The sequence below is a fragment of the Choloepus didactylus genome, chromosome 6, assembly GCF_015220235.1.
Source record: "Choloepus didactylus isolate mChoDid1 chromosome 6, mChoDid1.pri, whole genome shotgun sequence".
In the NCBI taxonomy this organism is placed as follows: domain Eukaryota; kingdom Metazoa; phylum Chordata; class Mammalia; order Pilosa; family Megalonychidae; genus Choloepus; species Choloepus didactylus.
Genome location: NC_051312.1, coordinates 22092356 through 22116998, shown reverse-complemented (window position 1 = coordinate 22116998; position 24643 = coordinate 22092356). Strand labels below are relative to the sequence as shown.

Below are 24643 nucleotides of genomic sequence, written 5' to 3'. Positions count from 1 at the left end.
GAAGGTTGCTCTAAGACAGTACCCACAGCCATTCCCCGGGCTGGGGGTGGAATACTCTGGGGCTTCATAACACAGCTAAACCTTCAGCTCAGATTCCCCACAGTCCCTCTCTGCTATGGGCCCACAAGTCCTTGGGATTGGTGGAGGGCTCCTGGCTTTTCTGTGTGGCACCCTTGCCTCTAGGCTGTGCACACTCTGGGCTTCCATGGAGGAAGAGTGTGTACTGTCACAAGCCAGCTGAATCTTGATCTCCCTCAAGGAAGTTGTCAGCTGTGGTGCTGGGAAGGGGTGTTTCCCAGCCAGCTACAAAGATGGCTGCTCAGGACATAGAAAACTACCCCCTTTCATGATCATCCAACTGCTGCAATGGCCAATCCCTCGTAAAGGATCTCTTAGCTGCGGGTCTACAAATGGTTATCACCCATGCCAGATACTGAGGCAGGAGCCTGGGTTATGGAAGGTACTCCCCACTGCACTCAACTGCAGCTCTGACTGCTAGTTTCCCAGCATCTTCTGGGTCAAACACCCACCTGCCTCTGAACAAGTCTCTCAGTTTCTCCCCACTGTGCTTGACTGCATCTCCAGCTACTGGTTTCCTGGTGGCTTTCCAGTCTGAACACACATATCACTGAATAGTCTTTTGCTTTCTCCCCATCTTGCTCAACTTTGACTCTGGCTGCTGCTTCCCCAGTGGCTGTCCAGGCTGAACACTCACACATCTCCAAACACAGTTTCTAGATTTCTCCAAGGACACAGTCACTATGTGTGTAGAAGACCCTGCACAGCCATTGGAACCTTGAAGCCACTATTTTGGAGAACTTTCTGTCCTTTACCTGGTGTTTTTCATGGAGCAGAATTTTTCCCTGTCTCTCCTAATCTGCCATTGTGGATCTCTCCCATAACCTACTAATTTGTTATACAACTAAGAAGGCTTGAGAGGAAAATTCCCTTTATTTACTAGAGACATTGGCCAAAAAAAAAGACATAAAGCATCCAAGGATAAACTATAATTTTGTCAAAGGACTGTATATTGTTCAGGTATGCTGTATCTCAGGAGGGACAAAGATTAGCTTCTGATAAGCTCACAACATTCTAAGCTTTCCCAGTCCAATTACATAGAAGCATTTCAGAGGAATCTTAGAGTTAGTTGGCTATTGTCAGTAATGCATAGCTAATTTTTCAGCTATAGCAACCCTACTCCATGATCTTCCTAAAACTAGTATTCCAGAACCCCTTCCTTAGACTGATGATACAAAAAAGGCATTTATCAAACTAAAGACAGGTTTATCATAGCCACTTCTCTGTGACTTCCAAATTGTATGAATTTCTTCCTACATGAACATGAAAGATATGGCAATGCAGTGGGAGTCCTAACTCAGAAGCAAGGGAACAAGCAGAGATGTACCACTTATTACAATCTAAACCTTGACCCAGTTGCCAAGGCCTATCTACCTTGTCTTAGGCTGCTGCTCCAGACCATAAATTGAACTACATCTAATGATCCCCTATGCAGTAAAACTCTTCTTCTTAATACAAATACCCAACATTTTTCTTCCGGTAGACTGACCTCATATGAAATTGTTTTATTGACTTTTCCATATTATTATCCAACAATCCAGCCATGCTTCCTCCTCACCTGGGGGAAGGTGAAGCACATGGTTTCTTGTTATGAAATTTCTACCCCTAGGATGGACCTAAGAGACAACATCTTGCAAAATCTGGATCTCATACTCTTCATAGATGTATCCTACGACAAGAATGAAAATGGTAACTATTAGGGAAAGCTATGCAATAACTATTGCCCAGGAACCTCTTCAATATATACCATTTTATGTCAGCCCTAATGGCTGAATAAATAGATTTGACCAGAATTTGTAAATTGGCAGAGGCTCAGAGGGTGACCCTTTTGGGTTAACAATTATGGTCACACCTGATCGAGGGACCATAATCTTGATAATCATTAACTCTTTTGACAGGCATTTGACTGAGTCCCTATTTCACTATAATGAAAATGCTTTTAATGTTCTGATTTCCCTCACAAACATTCTTATTGCCAACCTGTTTTTCTATTACTGATGATTGTATTTCTATCATATTACTTTGGAACCATAAGGTCACAAATAAATTACTGAGATGAAATTTCATTTTTTTAAAACATCCTTATTTTGATATGTCTTGATGAGTTCAGCAGTCAAAGATAGTCACTAAAAATATTACTGCTGTCTGTACTCTCATGAAGTTTTTACGTCAGTTGGAAAAATACTATCCTTTGATTATAATGCAAAAATCTACAGGAATTCAGTAAATCTAAGAAGTGACAACATGACAATTAAAGAAAATGAGATAAGATTTTCCTGAACTACCATTTCTTAAAAACACTTTACCTTCATTTGTTAGTCATGTATACAAGGAAATGATTGATAGCACCCAGAAGCCAGAATGTCTGGCTAGTGTGCCTAATGTCTTTGGACTTTCTTTGGTGAGGCACAAGCTTGACATATGCTGGTGGCAAGTATATGACAGAAATTGGGTGAAATACAAGAACAGTATAAGAACAACCTATGTACTACTCACTGCCGAGGTTTCCTTAGGTCTAATATTGATACTAATTACATTTAATATCATGGGTTGCTAATAAGTAAAAATGATAGCATTCAATGCATGTTAGTCGTTAGTACGAACAGGGACCTTATAGAGCATTTTATCCTCATTCCCTCCCACTATGACTTGTTTTCCTGAAATTAGAAAACATGTTTACATTGTTGATACCAAAAAGAACTTGTTAGCACTTTATATTGATTGGTACTGTGATCTCTTGTTAATATATATCTTTCCTATAATACATTTAGATCTTAAAAAGGGCTTCTTATATTTTGGACATTAATTTATTCCTCAGGGCTCCAATCAAAGCATGTTATGCACTTGAAAAGAAGATATGCCACATTGCTTCAACATTTAGAACTTGTTCCCTTCTCCCTGTGCACTTGGTTTCCTCTTTTCTTACTCTCCTCTTCCACTTGATTATCATTTTCTTGTGCTCTGATGTTGAGACATATCCATCAGTACATATGTCCCCAGTTTGAAACCTTAAGCCAGTTTAAATGACAGGTACTCTATTTTTTCCCTCTATTATTCTAAAATTATTTGGAAAGATTGTACTAACTCTGGTGTCTTGGCTCCATTTTGGCTTGTTTGTAGTTAGGAAAAATATAAAACAAGTAGACCCATCCTGGTATTCAGATCCTCCTTGTCCTATCATGTCCCAGTGAGGTTCCCATGGCACTAAGCAGCATCCCAGAAGAAGAAAGCAGTTTCCATTAAGACACATACACAAGTCAGAAATTTTCCTTCCCTTCTAAACTGTTTTTTTTTTTTTGAGTTGAGCTTATTTCCAAGAGATACAAACTTTTGATTACCTATTTTCAATCTGATTTAATTAACAACAACAACAACAACAAAAAAAAAAAAAACAAACAAACAAACAAAAAAAAACTAGGCTATTTCCAAAAAAAGAAATTGTCTACTTTTGTTGGAAATAGTTGGACTTGGCTTCATTCTGTTTTCCAGTGCCACATATCTAAAATATAGAGAAGATATAATTTATAACCTCAGTGTGTGAGAAATGAGCCAATACTCACAAAATAAAGGTTTGGGTTTGATTTAGCAACACCTTAAAAGTTGCACTCCAGGCTTACCAATATTCTAACTGCAATAAACATCAAGTTCCACTTGACTCAATATATGGCACAGCTCATATATTCTCTTGGGAGTTCTGTACCTAACATAGTGCCTTGCCTGTGGGCATGTTCATTGAATGGATAAACAAACATGTTCTATCTTCTTTAGTGAGTGAGATATTGAAAAGGGCATGAGGAATGTAGATAACATGAAAAATATATACATACATAGAATAAAACTCAGGAGGGGACTAGAGGAAAAGATGAATCTTCTTATACAAAATAGCTTTTGCACAAAGCAGTACAAGAAATATAAGGCATGAATAAGAGATTATGGCAATTTATATCTATAAACATGTTCCAATAATATCCACAGAAGTGTGAAAAGTGTAAATAGAGGATATTTTCCTTCTCTGGATTTTAGTAAAATAGATTATTGCATCTTTGACATCTTCTAAAAAGTGGGAGTGAATCAGCAATTGACATTATCAAATAATTTTGGGAAAAAAACATTTTAATAAATTTTACTTTCATTAAATATCCTGTTAGATAATTTCAGTGTGCTCATGTTTGCATTAATTAAATGAATGAAAATAAACATCAATGAATTAATTCATAATATTTAATCATAAATATTGACTGGATTAGTATTTTATCTTGTTAAAAAGCAAAGGAAAATAGGTGGCAGACTAATTTTTTGAAAATGGGAGATGTTTGATAGATATGATTTGGTGCCCTTATGTGTCTCTGCTCTAGGTTTTTGGGTTTATTATTTGAATGTTGATTAAAAACAGAGATGCAAAGATAAGGTATAAAAAGATGAAAAAGGGGAAGATCTATCAAGATAAATTGCACTGCTGTTTTTTCAGTTGGACTTCAATTGGACAAAAGACTAGTAGTAGATCTGCCTATACGCAATCACTTCTTCTACAGTGGATGCACTGACATTCAGAGCAGAAAGATGTTTTCTTTAATAAATGATGTTTGAGCTATTGGATATGCATATGGAAAAAAACAAATGAAGCTTGTCTTCCAACTCACACCATACAAAAGTTTGATTTAAGATGGATCATAAACCTAAATGTTAAAGATAAAAGAATGATATTTCTAGAATAAACATAAGGCACTTCAAGGTCTTCATGAGCTTGGGTATGTTCATGAGGACACACAAATACTAAATGTAAAAGAAATGGGAATAATTAGCTTTTGTTAAGAGTAATTTTGTTAAAATTGAGGACTTCTGTCCCTGAAAATATACCACTAAAAAAGTATAAAGACAATGGAAAAAAATTCATATTGTGTACATTTGACAAAAGACTCATATCCAGAACCACTACATTCAATAACTAAAAGAATATTGTAATGACTAAAAATTCAGAAAATTAGAAGAGGTAGTTTCCAATGGAAGATATTCAAAAGAGCCAATAAGCATATAAAAATATTAAAAATCAATGCTCATACATTGGCTAAAGTTTTGGGAAAATATTACAACCACCTTGGAGAACTGTTCTGTGGTAAGCTAAATATATGCCTAAATTATTACCCAGGACTTCCACCTAGATATAAGTGCATAAATTTATCAAAATACCTGAACAAAATGTCCCTAGCATTTTGTCCATAAACTTGAATCAACAAAATTGTTCACTGTTAGAATAATGAATAAATAAATTTTGGTATATTCATATAAGAGAAGACTGCACAGCATTAAAAATAAAAAAGCTGATGTACACAAGAACATGGATGAGGATTACTGATGTTATGCCCAGTTATGCAGGGCAAAAGTCTGTAGACAGCAATATATAGAAAGGATATTTATGGCTAATGGGGATATTCTCCAGAAACATAAGAATAGTTAATATTTGAAAATAAATCAATATAATAGCAATATTTATTGCAAAAACACATGAACTAAGAGGAACTAGATTTTCACAGCATAAACTAACACATACAAGATAAAAAATCTCTGAAAACAATAATAGCTGAAGGCATCTTAAATATTGACACAGTATATAAAGCAATTATGTGAGTTTTTGAAAATTTCCACCTGAGACTAGAAATGAAACCAGGATGCCTCCTATTAGCACTTCTATTCAACTTTGTACCAAAAGTCCTAAAGAAGGCAATAAGTGCATAAAAAGAATTAAAATGCATTATATTTGAAGTGAGAAAACAAAATTGTCACTATTTGTATATGAGATATATATATAAATCCAAAGTTCAGGATAAATAAATGAAAATGGGAAGGTCATTAGACAATTGTATTTCTGAATAACAACAAAAATTGAATATAAAATTTTAATACACAATTAAATATCATCAAAATACCAAGAACATCATAATTAAATTTTTGAAATAAGGTAGAATTTCCGAAGACTAAAAATATCAAAGATCAAAATGAAACATGAACATTCATAGATGGGAGGCCTCAATATGGCAAAGATGTCAGTTGAACTTAAATTATTTGTATAGTCAATGCTATCTCATCTAAAACCTGCCAGCATTTTCAGGGAGGGGACCTTGCAAAGAAACAAGAATAATCAAAGCAATATCAAAGTAGAAAGAAACACAACTAAGTAGTCAAAAGGCATTGCCCTACATCACTAATGGTGCTTGGGCAATTTCATATTTATAAATAGCATATGTCTTGATGCTTATCACATACAGTACTATCTGTAAAAATAAATTCCAAGTATAAGTAGAACAATACAAACTAAAATATAAATGAGACTATTTTTGGCATATTAAATTAATATGCCAAAAATGTCTTAAGTTGAAAAAGAGCTGGCCATTAAGGAGAAAAATGATTCAATGAATTACATTAATACTAAAAATTAATTTAAGGAATGAAAAGAAAAGGCACAGAGTCAGAGGAAATGGTTTTATTGCATATATAACTGACAGAAAGCTCATAACAAAAATGTATAAAGAATAGCCTACATATGATTAAAATCATGACAGACAATGTGATAGAAGAATGGGCAAAACACTTAAATAGGTGTCTGACAAAATGGACAACAAAATGCCTCCTATCAAAATAAAAGTAAAAAGAATGCAAAGTTTGTTAACTCCGTTAGTAATCTGGGAAATGCACAAGAAGATATCACACTCTTACCAAAAAGGCTAAAATTTAAAAAGGTGGAGAAAATCAAGTGTTGGTGAAGATATAGAGCAATTGGAACTCTCATAAAACACTGATGGAAGTGTTAATTTGAACACTCACTTTGGGAAAAGTATTTAATAAGGCTGTATTATCAGAATCCAGAGTCCTTACAGTATATTTTCTATAATGTGAACTTTTCAACAAACATTTAAAAGACCTGCAAAGAAACATACTATTAGGAAAAGCAATCCAGCAAAATAGTCAACAGAAACTGCCTTTAGGGGGCCACATATTGGACTTAGCAGAAAAAGATTTCTAAGCAGCTATTATAAATCATATTTTCAAAAGACTAAAATAAAAAAAAAATGTATGAATAAAACAGCAGTTGGATTTCTGGTTAACGAAGATATTGGCATGTTGACATAGGGAATTCCAGGTTTCTGTACCCACACAAAATCTTTGAACAATGGGCAAAAACTGCAGAGCCATCTCCTAAACACAGAAAACATTAGATGGTTGCAGCAGAAGGGCAAGTGCTGAATCAAGAATATACAGCTTAAAATTTGTAGAATATGCTAATGACATCTTTGCTGACACTTCCTCCATCTCCTCCCTGATATAGTATGGAGTCAATTTGTGCTCTCATTGGGAGACCCTGGACCTGTTCCAGAGGGAGCAGAGTGATCCTTCTCAACATACCGGTGTGCCTATATGTTAGTGCTAGTCTATCAGATGGTAGCTTGAAATACTGAACTAGTACTCTCACCTGTGGCTCAGCATTCCAGAAACTGCCCTGCAAGCATAAGCAGTTTACAGACATAGAAAAAAATGTAAGAAACCATCAACAGCAGAATACACATTCTTCTCTAATGCACATGGGTCATTCTCCAGGAAAACCATATATTAGGTCACAAAAAGACAATGATTTTTAAATGTTTAAATATTACATTATACCTTTTCTGATCAAAGTGGAATGAAGCTAGAAAGCAATAACAGAGGGACAACTGGAAACTCACAAATATGTGGAAATTAAATAACACATTCTTTAAAAAAAATTTTGTCAAAGAAGAAATCCTAAGGGAAATTATAAAATACCTGGGATCAAAAGAAAAAGAAAGCACAGAACACCAAATGTTATGATATGCCATATGGGCAATGTTGAGAGAGAAACTTACAGCTATAAATGCTTACATTAAAAAAAGAAGAAAGTACTCAAATTGGAGACCTACTCTTACACCTTCAGTAAATGAAGAGCAAACTAAATCCAAAACTAGCAGAAGGAAGGAAATAACAGATTAAAGTGGAGACAATGAAATGGAGAATTAAAAATAGAGATCCTTTTATAGCTTGTCAGCAATGACCAAAATTCACTTTTCAAAACTTTTTGCAACTTCAGTAAAAAATGACCACAGCAAACAAAATCCATCTCTACGCTAGGAACATGCTAGTCCACAAAGTCAACACCTGCAAGACTGAGCTTCCAGGCAGATGGAGGTCAATAAAGCCCGCTACTAGGGCATTTTTAAAGGTATGGGATTATTTTGAAACCTTTATATCAGCACTGATTAAGGTGAGCAGGGTGGGAATGTTATTGTTAAATTGCTGCCATTCAAAAGCAATTAACTATTGAGAGTTACGGTGAAGAGGGACATAGCATGCATTTTAAGATCTAGGGCTGCTACTCAGCAGGCTCACCCTGGGATGCCCTCATCCCATAGAGAGGGTTCCATTTGCTTAAGCATCTTCTTTGGGACACCAAGAGTCCTTGATTTAGTTGGGGCCTCAGGGTAAACAAGGGGTAAACACTAGCTGGATTTACTAGTCTTATGGAGGTCCCCATGGGGTGAAGAAAATTTTCCCTAGAAGGAGGACACAAGGCATTCAGGGACAATGAAAAACTAATGGGACATCAGAATGTCTCCAAGTTTATAAAAGAGAGAGGCAGTGAAGGTTTTACCATTAATTCCCATAACTAGGCAATTTCAAGTGAAGGTGCGCCTAGAGGGGCAGCTCAGGACAGAATGGCTCTAGTGTTGATTAAGAAATCAGTTGTTTTACTTAACATAGCAAAGGTCACCCTCAGTCTTGCTCAGGAGGGTTTTGTTTCCCCTTTGAGGCTCAACACACTCTCGGGCCCAATGTCCAGCTTTCCTGCACCTAGGGCAAGGCTTAGGGGCTCTCGCCATCCCTGAGGACACTCACACTTGCAGAGCCCCATCTTTCTGCACAGGATTTAGCTGGCTTTTGCTCTCAGTGGCCCCGAGGCAATTGTTTGCTATTCATGGCAAAGGCTATGAGCCAAGCTTTGTTCCTGTCTTTCCCTACACAGCCCAGTCCCGTTTGTTAAAAACAAAAAAAGTGGTATTCAAGAGATCATTCATAGAGGTTTGTGGCCCAGAGGCCAGTTTCTGGAGTTTTCTCCTTATATCGGGCAGTGACTAACCAATGAAAAATATTTTACTCATTATTTGCTATCAGGCAAGATGCAGAAATAATTAAACAGATGAGCACTGTTTTGGAAAACATTGTCTCTCATAACTTTAAAAATAGGAAGTATTGCAAGGAAGTATCTGTACATTTTATGTTTCCTTTATTCTATAGGTTTGCTTTACTATTCTCTCAGAGAAAATAGAAGGGTTTCTATTTTAAGTCTAAGTAAGATATTTTGATTGGACATCAAAGATAAAACATAAGTTTCTGTTCAGCATGTTTCATAGCCCAGCTCAGAGTGCCCTTGCTCCCCATCCCCAGTGGGCACTCTTCTCAGAATTCAATGCCCCTGGATCTTTTCTAAGGATACCACCAGAGGTTATATATGCTAGGACCTTGTCTGTAGTCACTTCCAATTAAGAAAAATGAGTATGAATTAAACATGAGGGTATAAAAGGAATGTCTCAGGTTTAAACTCATTAGCACCATTTATTCTTATTATATGTATTTGATATTAGCTACTTTTAAATCTAAAATAACATGATTAAAAGGGAGCTTCAATGGAGTCCACAGATTACATTTCCAGTTTCAGCTTTTATGCACATATAAACTGAATTTTTTCTTTCTCTTCACATTTCTTTGGAATGGAATTCATTTTATTTTTGTTCACATTAAGACCAACATTTGATGCATTCTGAAGTTATTAAGACTAATGCTTTTTTATGCATGGTTTTATTGCTTATGAGATAGGCAAATGAATGTAATTGAAGGTATTAGAGAATTTCTTGTTAAATATTTTAAATTTTATAGATAAGACAACCAGAGAGGGGAAGTTATTAACTAAAGTCACAAAGCTAATTAGAGATTTAAAATAGTCTTTATATTGTGACACTGTTATTCTCTTTTAATTCAATCTTCTTTTCCTTAGCAGATACCAAGAAAAACAAATAAATGAATGGCCAATGGACATTTCACTGGGTCACTGGGTTTATCCTGTTGGGACTGACAGATGGTGCTGAGCTCAAGTTACTCCTCTTTGCCTAGTTGCTGCTGATTTATGCCATTTCATTTTTGGGGAATCTGGGAATGCTCTTTCCAATCCAGGTAACTCCCAAACTCCACATACCTATGTACCATTTCCTTAGTTGTCTGTCATTTGTAGGTGGCTACTATTCATCAGTCTTTGCACAGAAAACATTGCTGAACTTCTTTGTTGAAAGGAAACAATCTCATTCTCTGTACGCATTGTGCAATGTGTGTGTGTGTGTGTGTGTGTGTGTGTGTGTGAGTGCAACTCCTTACCATTGAAGACTTTTTACTGCCAGAAATGGCTTATGACTGCTATGGGACATTGTAAACCCTCTATTTATACAGTGGCAATAACTAAAATGCTGTGTGTTGTGTAGGCCATTGGCTCATGTATAGGAGAGTTAGTTAACTTGTTGACACACACAGTTGGTCTGTTGAAACTCTGTGGGCCAAATGTCATCAGTCACTTCTTCTGTGACCTTTCCCACCCCTGCTGCATCTGTCATGTTCTAACATATCTATGAATGAATTGTTGCATTTAATCTTTTCTAGTCATTTTCTAAGGTGACTTTCTTGACTGTGATCATTTCCTACATTTTTATTACTTCTTTTATCCTGAGAATCTGCTCAGCAGCAGACGGATGTAAAATTTTCTCCACCTGTGTCTCACATCTGGAGATCATGACTTTATTCTATAATTCTATAAGCTTTATTTACATACAAGTATCTTCCCAATATTCCTTATAACAAGAAAAGGTAGTGTGCTGGTTTGAATCTATTCTGTCCTCCTCAAAAGTCACATTCTTTCATGCAATCATGTGAGAACAGATATTAGTCTTTTGATTACAGTGGAACCTTTTGATTAGGTTGTTCCCATAGAGATGTGACCCATCCAGCTATAGGTGAGACCTTTTGATTAGATCATTTCCATGGAGGTATGACCCTGCCCATTCAGGGTGGATCTTAATTAGTTCACTGAAGTCCTTTAAGAGAGAAATTTTGGAGAGAAACTAAGAGCTGACACAGACCCAGATGCTTGGAGAGACTGGGAGGTGCAGACAGAAGGATGTTTGGAGATGCTAAGCTAAGAGATGAAGCCCAGTGTTTGCCCCAGAGAAGCTAAGAGAGGACTCCCAGTTGTCTAGAGAGAAACACCCCAGGAGAACCAAGCAGAGAGCTGAGAGAAGCTAAAAGAGATAGAAGACCAGAGATAAGTTGGAGAAAGCCATTCTGAAATGCAACTAGAGAGAAAAGGACCAGCAGACAGCAGCCACCTGCCTTCCCAGATGACAGAGGTGTTCTGGATGCCGTCGTCCTTTTCAGTGAAGGTAATGTCTTATTGATGCCTTAATTTGGGCACATTTATGGCCTTAGAAATGTAAATTTGTAAGCTAATAATTCCCCTTTATAAAAGCCAATTCATTTCTGGTATTTTTCACAATGGCAGCTTTAGCCAAGCAGAACAGTTGGTGTCTGTGCTTTATAAACTGGTGATTCTCATGTTAAGCACATTGATTTATAGCTTAAGGAACAAGGAAATAAAATGTGCTGTGAAAAGGGCCATAAATATGAAATATTTACTCATTAAATTTCAAATCATATATATTACAAAATAGTATACAAGTTAGTGCTCTGCTTAATGATAGCTACATGGATTTAGTAAAGTTTTGAACCTGAAGGAAAGTTAAAGTTTATTTAATTGAATACCTCGAACTTACAGAGGGAAAAAGAGGCCTAGAAAGAGGACTCATGGCTGGTTATCATAGAAACTAACCTAAAACTGGACTGAAAACTAAGGATAGTTATCTTTAGAAAATCCAAAACTGTTAAATTCTTCTATATGAGAAGAAATAAATAAATACACACATACGTAGATAGAGACACACATACATATATAAAAATAAATTTTAAATGTATGTGTTAACTCTGTCTCCCCACTGAGCATGAAAATAAATAAAATACTTTCAAGCCAAAAATGAGTTATCCAGAAAATTGACAGATACATGGTCCTATGGTGAATTATAGCTTGAAAGTCTTCAAAATAAATGTAAACATTCAAAATAATTCAGAGAAAAATATATGGTTCTAGATTCCCTTTCCACTCACAGTAGTTGGGCTAAACAATTCTCCCAATCCTGCCATCAGTTTCCAAGATTATAAATGAAATTGAACAGGATAGAATTCCACACTTTCATTATCACTTCATATACAAGGGTTGCTAACACTCAGAGAAAGCTTATTCTGAAGAATTTTACTTCACATTTAGAAAGTTCTAACACCTATCTAGAATGACTCAAGAATAATTAGGGATTCATTAATAACCAGACTAGTTTATTCCTTTCCTTAAAGGATCTTCCAGTATCCTTTTTAAAGACTAAACAAAAACTTCCTCAAAGATTTATTCTAGGTAGGAAAACCCGTGACCTGTATGTGAAGCCAATCAGGTTCAGAAATCCTGATGTTTCCAAAAGATATCTCTTCTTTTTAAATTGCTATAAATCATCCTATGTACAGAAAAAGTATTGCAAAGAATATCCTTATTCACAAACAAAATTATATTAAAATTGACAGCTGAGTTAAGTAGCACAATTTTGAGACAACTGAATGCTCTATAAATATTAATTCCTATGTTTACATGGTGTTAATGTAGGTAAAACCTTTATTTTTTCATTTCAAAATTATATAATTTAATGGTACCGATGTCTCTATAAATGAAAATGAAAGTAGTGAATTGAAATTTTAATTATACTACACATTAATGTAAAGAAATTTATATGAAAATTTAAATTTCAGAATGACACAGTAGTAAGAACAATACAAAACTTTTATACAACGCTTCACAAGTTCTGCAAAACATACAATGTATTATTTGAAATTTGGTTCCATGAGTCTGCATATATGTAATATTTATGTACATGAGACATTCATGTAAATGCATGTGGTTGAACATTTTAATTCAGAATTATATAGTAAAATAAAATCATATTAATAATCCAAAAATTTAATTTTATATAATGCCTCACAATTTTCAAGCACTTTCAAAATCTTATATTCTAGATTATGAAAGACAAGGAATATTATATGGGGAAGATAATTCAGGCTTAGAAATATAAATTGAACTATTTAGAATTTCTATTGCAATATATGTCTCATTAAAGAAGGGGCTATAGACCCAGAAAGGAGTTAAACTAACACATTTCACTATGTGTGTGTGTCTGGAGGCTATTTTATGAAAAAATGATTTTTTTTTTAGTACCTACCTTCAATTTACCTTAACAAATAGTTGCAATATTATACTATAAACAGGAACAGGGTGTTTCAATGGGGAAAAATGATCTCTCTCCCAGAATTGTAAGGCAAATGGGAGGGCACATTTGTAGGATGAAATATTGAAAAACTGTTAATATATATCATATTTGTTATAGGTAGACAAAAGATAGATAGACAGATAGATACATAGAGAGATAGAAATATATTAAAAATATTCTTACAGTGAAAGAAATTTGAGTTAAACAGTTTCCAGATATTCTTAGATGACTGATATCTTTAGTAGGAAATAAATGAAGACTTCATCAATGAAATCTCTGATGCTACTCCACTGACTGACATGTGAAATATCAGGAAAAATAATCTTAGAATAGACAACTCTAGCTCTAAATCCCTAACTCCATACATAAAATCGGTTATTGTTCAACACTAACACTTGGAGAAATCAGGACTTAGCAGATATTTATCTTGCTTAATTACATATATTTTAAAATTTCATTTGTATTGACTTGGGTTTATGATTTGGAAATTGGTCCATTGATCAGGAAAAGAAATTGCTGGCACTGTCAGGACCAGCCATGGCTGCATTTTCATCATGGTCACATTTGTTAGTTAAGAAACTGAGGGACCAACACAATGAATTCATGTTCTATTATATCAGGTTTGGTTCTGTGCATGAGTTTGTAATGATTACATTGATCCCAGCTTTGAGGGAAATTTTCAGTTGTACTTGGTCAGAGGTGACATGAGGAAACATTCTGACTCCCAGTTTCATTGGTATGTAAGGATTATATAGCCATCCCACAAAATCCTAACTTGATATAGAATAATACACTCTAAATTGCCCTGATTAATAGTTGTGTACCTTCCTCTCCAAAATCAGTACTTCTAATTTTTACCAACTAAATCATCACAATTTTTTCTCAATTTAAGCAATAAATATTGCTTTTCTTATAGCTTTCATAGATTAATCTTAGATATGTCTTTTGAAGTCTTCAAATTCATATCTTCTCACTGTGCATGCTTACAGTACTTAAATGTTCATTTTCTCTATAATAACAATGAGTTCAATATTTTTCAGGCTGGATATTTCTAGTCTTTTCAACTATACTTCATGAATATGGCTGCATTCTATTATCATTATTTTTACTGCTTAGTTTGAAATACTGAGAAGTCCCATGGAATGAATTTACTTTTGCTTAGGGCACAAGTTTTTACATCAGAAAACATTATTTTGTAATTACTATTCTATCACTTCCTGCAGTGAATTTGAACAATTTCTTTAATTATTCTGGGCCACCTGTAACATGAGTAATGTGAATCAGAATATTTAACTAAACAAAATTGTATCTTGATTAGAAATAATAATTTTTAAAAGTCTGAAAGAAAGTAGGAATTTACTAAATAGAAATCATTATTCTATTTTCCAGAGAGGAACAAATACTCATGATTATTAAACCATGTACAATATTCCCTGCTGTGTGTTAGTCTATTCTCACTATTGCCATATTTAAAAGCATTTTTAAGAGAGCAAACCCAACTGTCTCATGCACACCCTTCACTTATTTTTTTCTCCAAAGCATTTATAGCTATTGACATAAATGTATTTCATCATTTACCTCCCCCACCCATAGGGTAAAAATGTCACTCTAGGTCACTCTTGTTAGACCTCTTCACTTATGCCCTTGCCCCAGCACTTCTCATCTACTATCCTTCTTACATTATATTTCTTTTTCTAATAATACTTTTCACATTCAGACATGGCATATCATTTACCTCTGTATATTTTTCTGTTTCCCTCAGCTAGAATATAAGCCCTGTGGACTTATACATGACTGGTATATTGCAGGTGTACAATAAAATATTTTCTGAATAAGTGAATAAAATGCAGTGGAATGTTTGGCTATAACTCATCTAGTGTGTGACTAATCCAACAAGCAAACCACATTTGATAATTTTAATATCTGAATAATAAAATTGAGAAGACTAAAATTGCATATCAACATTCAAACCTTATTTTCTCAGCATCTATGTGTTGTTATATAATTTTATTACAATTAATCCATGTATTCCAATAAATTTCCAATGTTTAAAAAAAGTCTCATTTTTGACAACAATGCAATTTAATTTAAAATCAATATTCAAAATCTAAAAACTGAAATGCTGTTCAACTTGAAAATTAAAAATAAATAAAGCTAAAAACACAATCTTAAGTTATCCTTGGTCAAATAGGAGATAAAAATTTGATTCTAGACTATTTATGTAATGAATAGCAATATAAGTCATGCATGACACTAAATACAAGACAAAATAAAATGGTGCTTACCTGAATTATGGGAGCATTAAATTTCTCTATTCTTGTACAAGTAATAAAAATAAGTAACATAATTAGTTATATGAGTATGCTACAGAAAGAGCAATGAATTCAATCTAAAAAGGTAGAGGAAACAAAAATGATGAAACTAAAATAACATTAATTAATTAGAAAGCCAAAAATTGAATACATTTATATAAGAAAAGAAAAAAATAGAAACATAGATCTATTCTTTAATAATCACTCCCCCCAAAAGAAAACAGGAAGAATAATCTATGAGAGGAGAGAAAATAAAGACAGAGACAAAAACATCAGAAAAAGATGTAGTGAGCTAGGAGATGAAACTGGATCATTTAAATTATGAATGATTTTTATTTTCTTCTTTGAATTTTGCTGTATTGTAATTGTTGTATAATGAACAATGTTTACTCCTGTAATAATGTCATAGTTGAATTATAAAAATGTTTCATTTTGAAAAATGTGCTATTCCATCCCTGGTGGTTCTGATCTTGCCTTTCTGTCACACAGTAATTAAGTATTTCTCCAGAAATACCTTATTTGTTACCCAGTCAAAAACTTAGAGCATCACAAGGAATGCCAAACAATCATGCTCAAAATTATGAGATGTCTATGGAGAAAGGAACTCTCTGGTACAAACCTAACGTGGATGCATTAGTCCTTGAACTTTATCCTTGGGAGTATGCCTGGCATCCATCCTTGGCAGTTGGTCCCCAAGGATCACCAAAGTTTGCATCAGCAGTCCTCAATATTAAAGAGGCTATGGTATTGTCAGAGTGAAAGGCAAAGGATACTTCACTCTGCTTTGTTCACAGTAGCTAACTGGTGAGACATAATTTCTGGGTGAACTTTCCATTAAACCAGAACCTGAATGCAAATTTCAGGTACATTTACTTTTACCTTAGGTTAAAACAAAAATGTGTGCATGGAAAATTAAATTAATTTCTTTCAAAGGGATTAAATATATTGTCTCAGGAATTCCAGGCTATTTATATAGTTCATATATTTTATCTGTGTGAAAAAAAATTAGGTTGACAAATTTCTAGACAGATGTTATTGGAATAAACTTTTTTAACAACTTTTGCTCATGGTAAGTATCATTCTCAAAAGTGAAGGGTTTTTAATTCAAATCTAAATAAATGGGTGCCTTAATTGAAGAATATGCATATACATACACATCTCATTTAGGCCTCACTGAAGTAGTGCCAGGACTTGTGGAAATGGAAATATGGAATCAATGAAATCTGAGCCCAGAAGCAATGTACATAAATTGGAAGGATAATTTTAGAAGAAATTTGATTTGTAATGGTCAATTTGGTAAAACAACCTATCTTCCAGAAATTAAAATTATGTGAGATCTTAAAATTCTCTAAGGTTGATATTTAGATTTATTTGTTATTTGTTATTTGTATTAAATAATATAGTATTCAAAATAAAAGTAAATGACTCATTTACTTTTTCTTTCATTGGCTATTACATATCTAATATTTTTCTAAGTTTTGCTGAAATTAACTACAGTTATATAGTGTCATGAGTATGCTCTCTGGAATCCACCTATTTCTGTAGAATGATAGTGTCAACATTTAATAGCTCTGGCTCTGGATAAGTTACTTAAACATTTTCTGGCCTTTTCTCATTCAAAAATGTAGATAATAGTAGCACTTATGTTATATTTTCAGGTGGGTTAAATGTGTTAATGAAGGGAAGCATTTATAAACTTGTCATTCCAATTATTCAACATATGTGAACGTCTATTATACAATATTCAAATGGTGATTTATACATAGTTTGTATTTGCCAACACTAAGATTTTTTCAGTCATATTTTGCAAATTACTCTTTGTTATCAATTTGTAGAAGTACTAAATACATTTTTTAAAATTCCAGATCATCCGTATAAATAAAAGCCTTTTTCAAGTCATTCATGCTAAGCATCAGCTCTGATTTCTCAACAGTTTACAAAGGTTGAATGTTATGGGCAGTAGGAATAACACAAATGTGCCTGATTTCATCCTTATGCGATTGACAGACTCTGAAGAGATCCAGCGGGTCTTCTTTATGTTATTTCTTCTCATATACCTGATTACGGTTTTGGAGAATGCAGGGATGATACTGATAATTTGCCTGGATCCTCAGCTTCACACCCCCATGTATTTTTTCCTCAGTCACTTGTCATTCCTTGACCTTAGCTACTCAACAGTTATCACACCTAAAACCTTAGAGAACTTACTGACTTCCAAAAAGTATGTTTCATTCATGAGCTGCTTCACCCAGATGTATTTTTCTGTCTTCCTGGGTTTCACTGATTTTTTCCTTCTCTCTTCAATGGCTTATGACCATTATGTAGCTATCTGCAATCCTTTACACTACCCAGTCATTATGTCCGTGACACTCTGCTGCATCCTCATCACTGGGTCCTATTTGATTGCCTTTACTGAATCATCAGTCAATATTGTTTACATGAACAGTTGGCATTTCTGCAGCTCCAATGTAATCTATCACTTCTTCTGTGACATAACCCCAATTTTAGCCCTGTCCTGCACTGACACTCATGACACTGAAATCATGATAGTCATTCTTGGCAGCATAACTGCAATGGTATCTCTCATTACAATCTCTGTGTCTTATGGGTCCATTCTGTCTACTATCCTGAAAACTATTTCCACTTCAGGAAAGCACAAAGCCTTCTCTACTTGTGCCTCCCACCTCCTTGGAGTCACCATCTTTTACAGCTCTGCAACTTTTACTTATTTAAAACCAAAGCTGTCCTACTCCTTGGGAAGGGATCAAGTGGCCTCTGTGTTTTATACTATGGTGGTCCTCATGCTGAATCCATTAATTTATAGTCTTAGGAACAGAGAAGTGAAAAATGCTCTCATTAGGTTCATGCAGAAGAGAGAGGGCTCTAGGCAACTTAAATGACAGTGGGGCTGAACATTTTACCCCATCTTCTTTACCTGTTATATTTATGTATTTTCTTGGATTCTCTCTATACATGTATCTTTTAGTTTGTATTTCTCTTGAGCCATACTCAAGACCAAAAATGTTCTTGAATATCTCCAGGAAAATGCTTTTTGAAATCACTTTGAAATTGGAAATCATGCAATTTGTGTTAAACCTGTTGCTTAAATATTTGTGTTTTATATGAGCAACTAATGTGCAATAAAATGAAACATTATGTCCTCTTTTAAAATGTGGTACATAAATCCCAATTCATGTTCCAATGTTAGAGACTTTTATTATAGAAAATGGCTCAGTTTTGACATAGTAATAGTTCCCTAACCCAATCCATTTACTATATATTGGTGACATATAACAATGGTTAAGAGTGTTTGCTTTGTAATCACACATTCCAAATAACCTTTGCTAATTCCTTTGTCATTTAAACCTGTGAGATCACTGTGTACTTGGTAAACTGGCAAAATATTCTCTTGCAAAACTTTAGGACCTGAAATTTTGTAAATTTGCCAGATTAAAAATCTGCATGCAATAATATCTCTTTGGTGTCTAATTGCTAACTATCTGAAAAACCTACCTTTCTTTGATGTGTCTTTAAGGTGCATAAAATACTTTGCTGAAATTCTGTATATTTCATAAAATAATTCCCTTTATCTTGATTTCATAATGTTTTTAAAGTTCCTTAACAATAAATGAATTCTTGAGTTAATGCTTAGCTTATTTATTTTAAAATTTTTAACAGAGAAAAGGTGTAAAGTTGAGAATTTTCAAGAAATTATTATTTTCTATCATGTCAAATTTTAGTAAAATAGAGTGCTAAAGGTTCATTTTTACAGAAAATATCCTCTATGAAAAAAGAAAATCCAATTTTGTCACTGCTATTCAAAGGTTATTTAAGACAGTGCTTTTTCAGTTTCCAAGTACTTGATATTTTGTTTATTTAAACTTTTGTAATTGCAATTAGACATATTGTTTGCTTTCAAGCAATATGATTACAACATTTGGTTTTTTTGAAATTTATATTAAGATTTTCTTTGTAAATTGCATCTGCTTATTTTTCCTAAATGTTTTTTAATGTGTAAAGTTCAACCTCTATTGCAGGAGTAAAATGTTTAATAATATTCTGCTAATTAAAAACTATTTAATTAAAATATTTCAAAACTGCATTATATTTATATTTTCTAAATTTATTCTAACTGTGCCTTATAATATATCAATACCAAATAAAATTATGTTAGTATGATGCTTTTGCTATGAAATATATTTATATATTTTTATTTCTATTCCTTCTGTTTTGATTTACAATTAAATTTGTCCTTCATAAGCATTTATTTTTTAATTATATGCCTTTTCAGTTATTTCTCATCTTGTAAATGCATTTATCTTTTCTTATATTTACATTCTCTTTCTATCTTTCTGATCTTTTTTTATTAACTATGCTGTCTTTGCACTATTTTTGTCATAAACTTTACTTTTATATATGGCTCAAACCCCACAATGCACCAACCTAATTTTCCTTCAGTCAAGTATTTTTAGAGCAAATAAATTTTTAAAATTCCATTACCTGATGTATTTTCTTTCAATTTTACATTTTTATTGTTATCATTTATTTTAAACAATACAATGTTTCAACTGATATCTTCTTAATCCTTTTGCCTGGAAAAATTTTAGAAGCACACATCTGCAGATTATAAATTATTTCTCTGGGTGGGTTTGTGTGGGTGTGTTAGTTTTCCTGAAACAGTTTTTATGTTTGAAAGATATTTCAGTGGGTGTTGGATTCTGCAATGACAGGTATTATCTTTCAGTAGTTTAAACATATCTCTTTATCATTTTCCAGCTTGTATCAGTTTGAGGAGAAAGTCTGATAACTTCTCATGGTTTTTCTTCTGCATGTGATATGCATTTTCCCCTAATTGCTCCATAAACTTCTACTTATGTTTGTTTGTTAGCAGTGAGAGAAATGATTATGCATATTGCTTTTTGATTGATTTTCTATTTGTAGTAATCTTTTCCAGTTTCTTCTGACATTTGTGGGCCTGTGATTTGATGTCTTTCCTTATGTTTAGAAATGTTTTGACCATTGTTTCCTGTAATGTTCTTTCTGATGCACTCTTTCTATATTCTTTTTGTAGAATTCTAACTACATGTATATTAAATGTTTGATATTGTCCCACAGCACCTGGGCATTATTCCCATGCCTGTTCTTCTTTATTATCTTTCTATTTGGTTATTTCCTGTTTGCTTATCTTCAAGTTCACTAATTCTTTGGTAAGCTATATTGTCTCTACTGATAATCTTGTCACTGGAATTCTTTGTTTCTTATATTTTATGTGTGTGCTCTAAAATTTCTATTTCTACCATTTCTTTGGACACCACCTAATAGATTCCATCTTTATAATGAAATTTCTTATGTATCCATACCTGTTTTTGTCCTCTGCACTGGATCTCTTAACCTAGTAATTATCAACATTCTTTAGCCATAGACTACCTGCAATACCTGTGGATGAACAATTTGGTTTTATTTCTCATTGCAGTGAGACAGAACACATGCTATGGAGAAATATGTGGTTTCTAATAAGGGGTTTTTTGAAAGAATCTATTATAGGGTTTAGGCTCTGGGTGGGTAACTATTGAGACAGTATAAAGAAGCAAAATTTTACCATTCAATTGAATGTTGTAAGAAAGCAGGAGCAATTCTGTGAGCATCTCAAAAAATTCTATCTGTCTTTAGGGAACACTAAAATAAAAATAAAGCTGTTGTTGGTAAAATAGTAGCAGTTCCTCATTTAGTAAGAGAGGAAGAGGAGGATATTTGGAATTTCTGTTTGCAGTGACCTTGTCTGAAGGACTCCCAGCCAACCTTGTGTTTTTTCACAAGCACTTAGGGAAGACTGCAGTGGAGATATTGAGAATGAATGCAAACCCCTCAGTTCTAGGGCTTGCTTTTCCCAACTGATATTCTAGCCCATACTTGGCATTAGCAATTCTTTATAATTTATATGTATTCTTTCTATGTGCTTGTACAGTGGCTATATCTTTCTCTCATCCTCTGACAAAGGAGAAACAGTACATTTGCTCATCTCCTCTTTGAGGGGCTTGTCTTCCTTTGGTATTCTGATTTCTTGGATGTTTCCAACCTTATCTTTCTGGTGGGCTCATGAAAAGTTATGTTTTTTTAAATATATTAATGGTTCTTTAAAATTGCTAGGGTTGATGAAAGGTTCTTTCAGATCTACATCCTAAGTAGAATTGGAAGTTCCATATTTCATTTTAAATATTATTCACTGCCTTGTCTTCAAATACTTCCCTTCTGGATCACTACACCTTGTCAGTACAATATCTATCTGGGATTGTAGTTCCACACCTTGAAAATGTAGTGGAACTTAGAATCTTTGTAGGTATAACTTATATCATTAATTTATTTTTAAAATCTTCTCCTCTCCCATCCTCACCTCCTCATCCTTATTCTCCACACCACCTCCCCCTCCTCTCCATCCTCCTTCTTCCCCTTCTCTTTCTCCTACACCTCTTCCTCTTCCTTCTGCTTCTTTTCTTCTTTCTTCTCCTTCTTCTTGTATTACTGCTAATTCTACTTCTACTTCCTTTAATGTCTTCAAATTATTGATCACCCAGGCTCATAAACTGCAAATGCTACACATGCCATCCAATGGAATGATTTCTCAAATCCAGTGGAAACCAATTTTCCAAATTGTTTTCTATACTTTCCTGTTTCTCACTGTTTTTCTACCATAGGAAACATGTAGACCTTTGCCACTTCTTACAGAATTTTCTGGAGGCCTAATAATGCAGGCCTGAATAGTGAAGTACTTAAAAGCAAGGACTCTGTAGCCTTGATATTTAGGTGTGAATCACTCATAAAGGCTATGTGGACTTACTCCTTAGAGTTTATGCTCCTCTGTTTTTTGAACTATGATTATAGATGATTATAAAATCTCCTTTTAAAGTTGTCATGAGGCTTCATGTTGTAATTCACTTATATAAGATGATCAAATAAAAAGCTGCATACAAATGCTAATAATTGCTATTATTACTTATTCCTTGAATTTCCATTCATTCAAAAAAATGTTTTATGAGTAAAATATATGTTCCAGTTAGTATATTATGCCCTGAGGATACAACTGTGTGGATAAATAGACACAATTCTTGTCTTTATGCAAATTACAGGGTCAGTGTGGTGGTAGAGCTAGATAGTAACCAAATATTCAGAACAAAAAATATTAAATCATGCCAGTGCTATATGATGCAAAAGAGAGGTTTCATGAGGTCAGGGAAATCAACAAATTCATACCTGAGTGAAAGATAATTAAATTGAGATATGGAGAGTGAAAAGTTATTAACTTTAGAGTTAAATATGCCATTATTTATATTTACCTTTGAGAGAGAAAATAATCGGAGAGTGCTATTTCTCACCAATTGTATTCTACTTTTAGGGAAAAAAGGGTGTGGGAGGGTAATGGAATTTTAAGCATGTTAACATGATTTGCATTTTTTCCTTATTGTTGAATGAGTTGTTGGCCAGATATTTTTAGTCATAAATGAGTGCATCTTTTCTCCTAATGCTCATCTCTTCCCCATAAAAAGATTATTTTTGATGATTTGAAAGAAATTGATAAACCTAGCTGCCAAGTTGGCTGAAAGTTTACCTTAACAATTTTGAAACACTTATTATAGTGGTAGATGCCTTACAAATGACCCTAAAATGTTGCAAATAATTTAATTATTGAAAAAGTTGGACATTTGGAAACACTTTTGAAGTAGTTTTGCCCACTATTCCAGAAAAAATATATCTCAAAAGGTCATTTTCAGTGAAATAAATTTAAAATCCTGTGACTTATAAATTTCTTTATAAGACAACCTGTTATCCACATTATAGCCAGTGCTGTGTCTCTGAAAATTTTATTGTTGTATTTTAGAGGAATTTTTAGTATCTATTTAAACCACACTCTGCTGCCAAAGATGTGGTGATTCCAGTAGAGATGTATGAATTCCCCTCACATAACTGATTACAGATTGAGATCCTGATAACTATTGGATTGTATTTCAACTTCATACTTCGGAATTAACTATTTTATAATTTTTTTCTCATTAGATTGATTTGGTGGAGTCACAGTACAAACATCCCTGCTAGTAAAACAATGAATTTCATTGAAATAAAAGTAAATTTCCACTTGTAGTATCTCTTCAAGTAAACAAATCTCAGAACCAAAAAAAAAAAAAAAAAAAAAGCCAAATAAAGCTAAAATAAATACATATTTATTTGTTTGTTTCCAGAACCTTAACTATACACTCAATACATATTATAATATCACCTCAATATATTTTGGGGAGATTCTGAATGGATGCTATCAACTGCTGTGACTGGACCCTGGAAAAGAAATAATGGAATAAAAATCTGTAGTGTTGATCCAAATATTGCAAAAGACATCTCCAGAGGATGGATCTGAGAGTGTGAGTGCACATGGGGTAAAAAAATAACATTTAAGAGTTTCTTCACAGGATTCAGGAAGAACAATTCACTTCATAGTGAAAGCTGAGGAGTTACCACAAACAATGTGAGGCTATATCAAGTCGTGAAATCCTGACAGCAAGACCTGTCACTAAAGCTAATGTAAATCAAATTAAATAAAGACTAATATTACTAAGTTTATCAAGGAATATTCAATATGGATCAATTTAAACATAACCATAGGCATATAGCTGACACAATTTATCTACATTTCTAAAATTCTACATTGGAGGACTGATTAATGCTTTATTTGGAAATAATCTAAAATATGTAAATAGTATTAACTAAAATAAGACATTTTCACCCCAGGTTTCTGACCAC

General features: G+C 33.7%; 1 protein-coding gene and 1 pseudogene across 1 annotated transcript; both read left to right on the top strand.

The window, feature by feature from the left end:
• The first annotated feature begins 10158 nt into the window (after nucleotides 1-10158).
• On the top strand, nucleotides 10159-11852 carry LOC119536677 (annotated as a pseudogene).
• Nucleotides 11853-17808: 5956 nt separating this feature from the next.
• LOC119536676 (olfactory receptor 8H1-like) lies at nucleotides 17809-18756 on the top strand. Its single transcript, XM_037839500.1, has one exon. It carries the CDS (start codon nucleotides 17809-17811, stop codon nucleotides 18754-18756), a length of 948 nt encoding a protein of 315 aa, XP_037695428.1.
• The last annotated feature ends 5887 nt before the right edge of the window (nucleotides 18757-24643 follow it).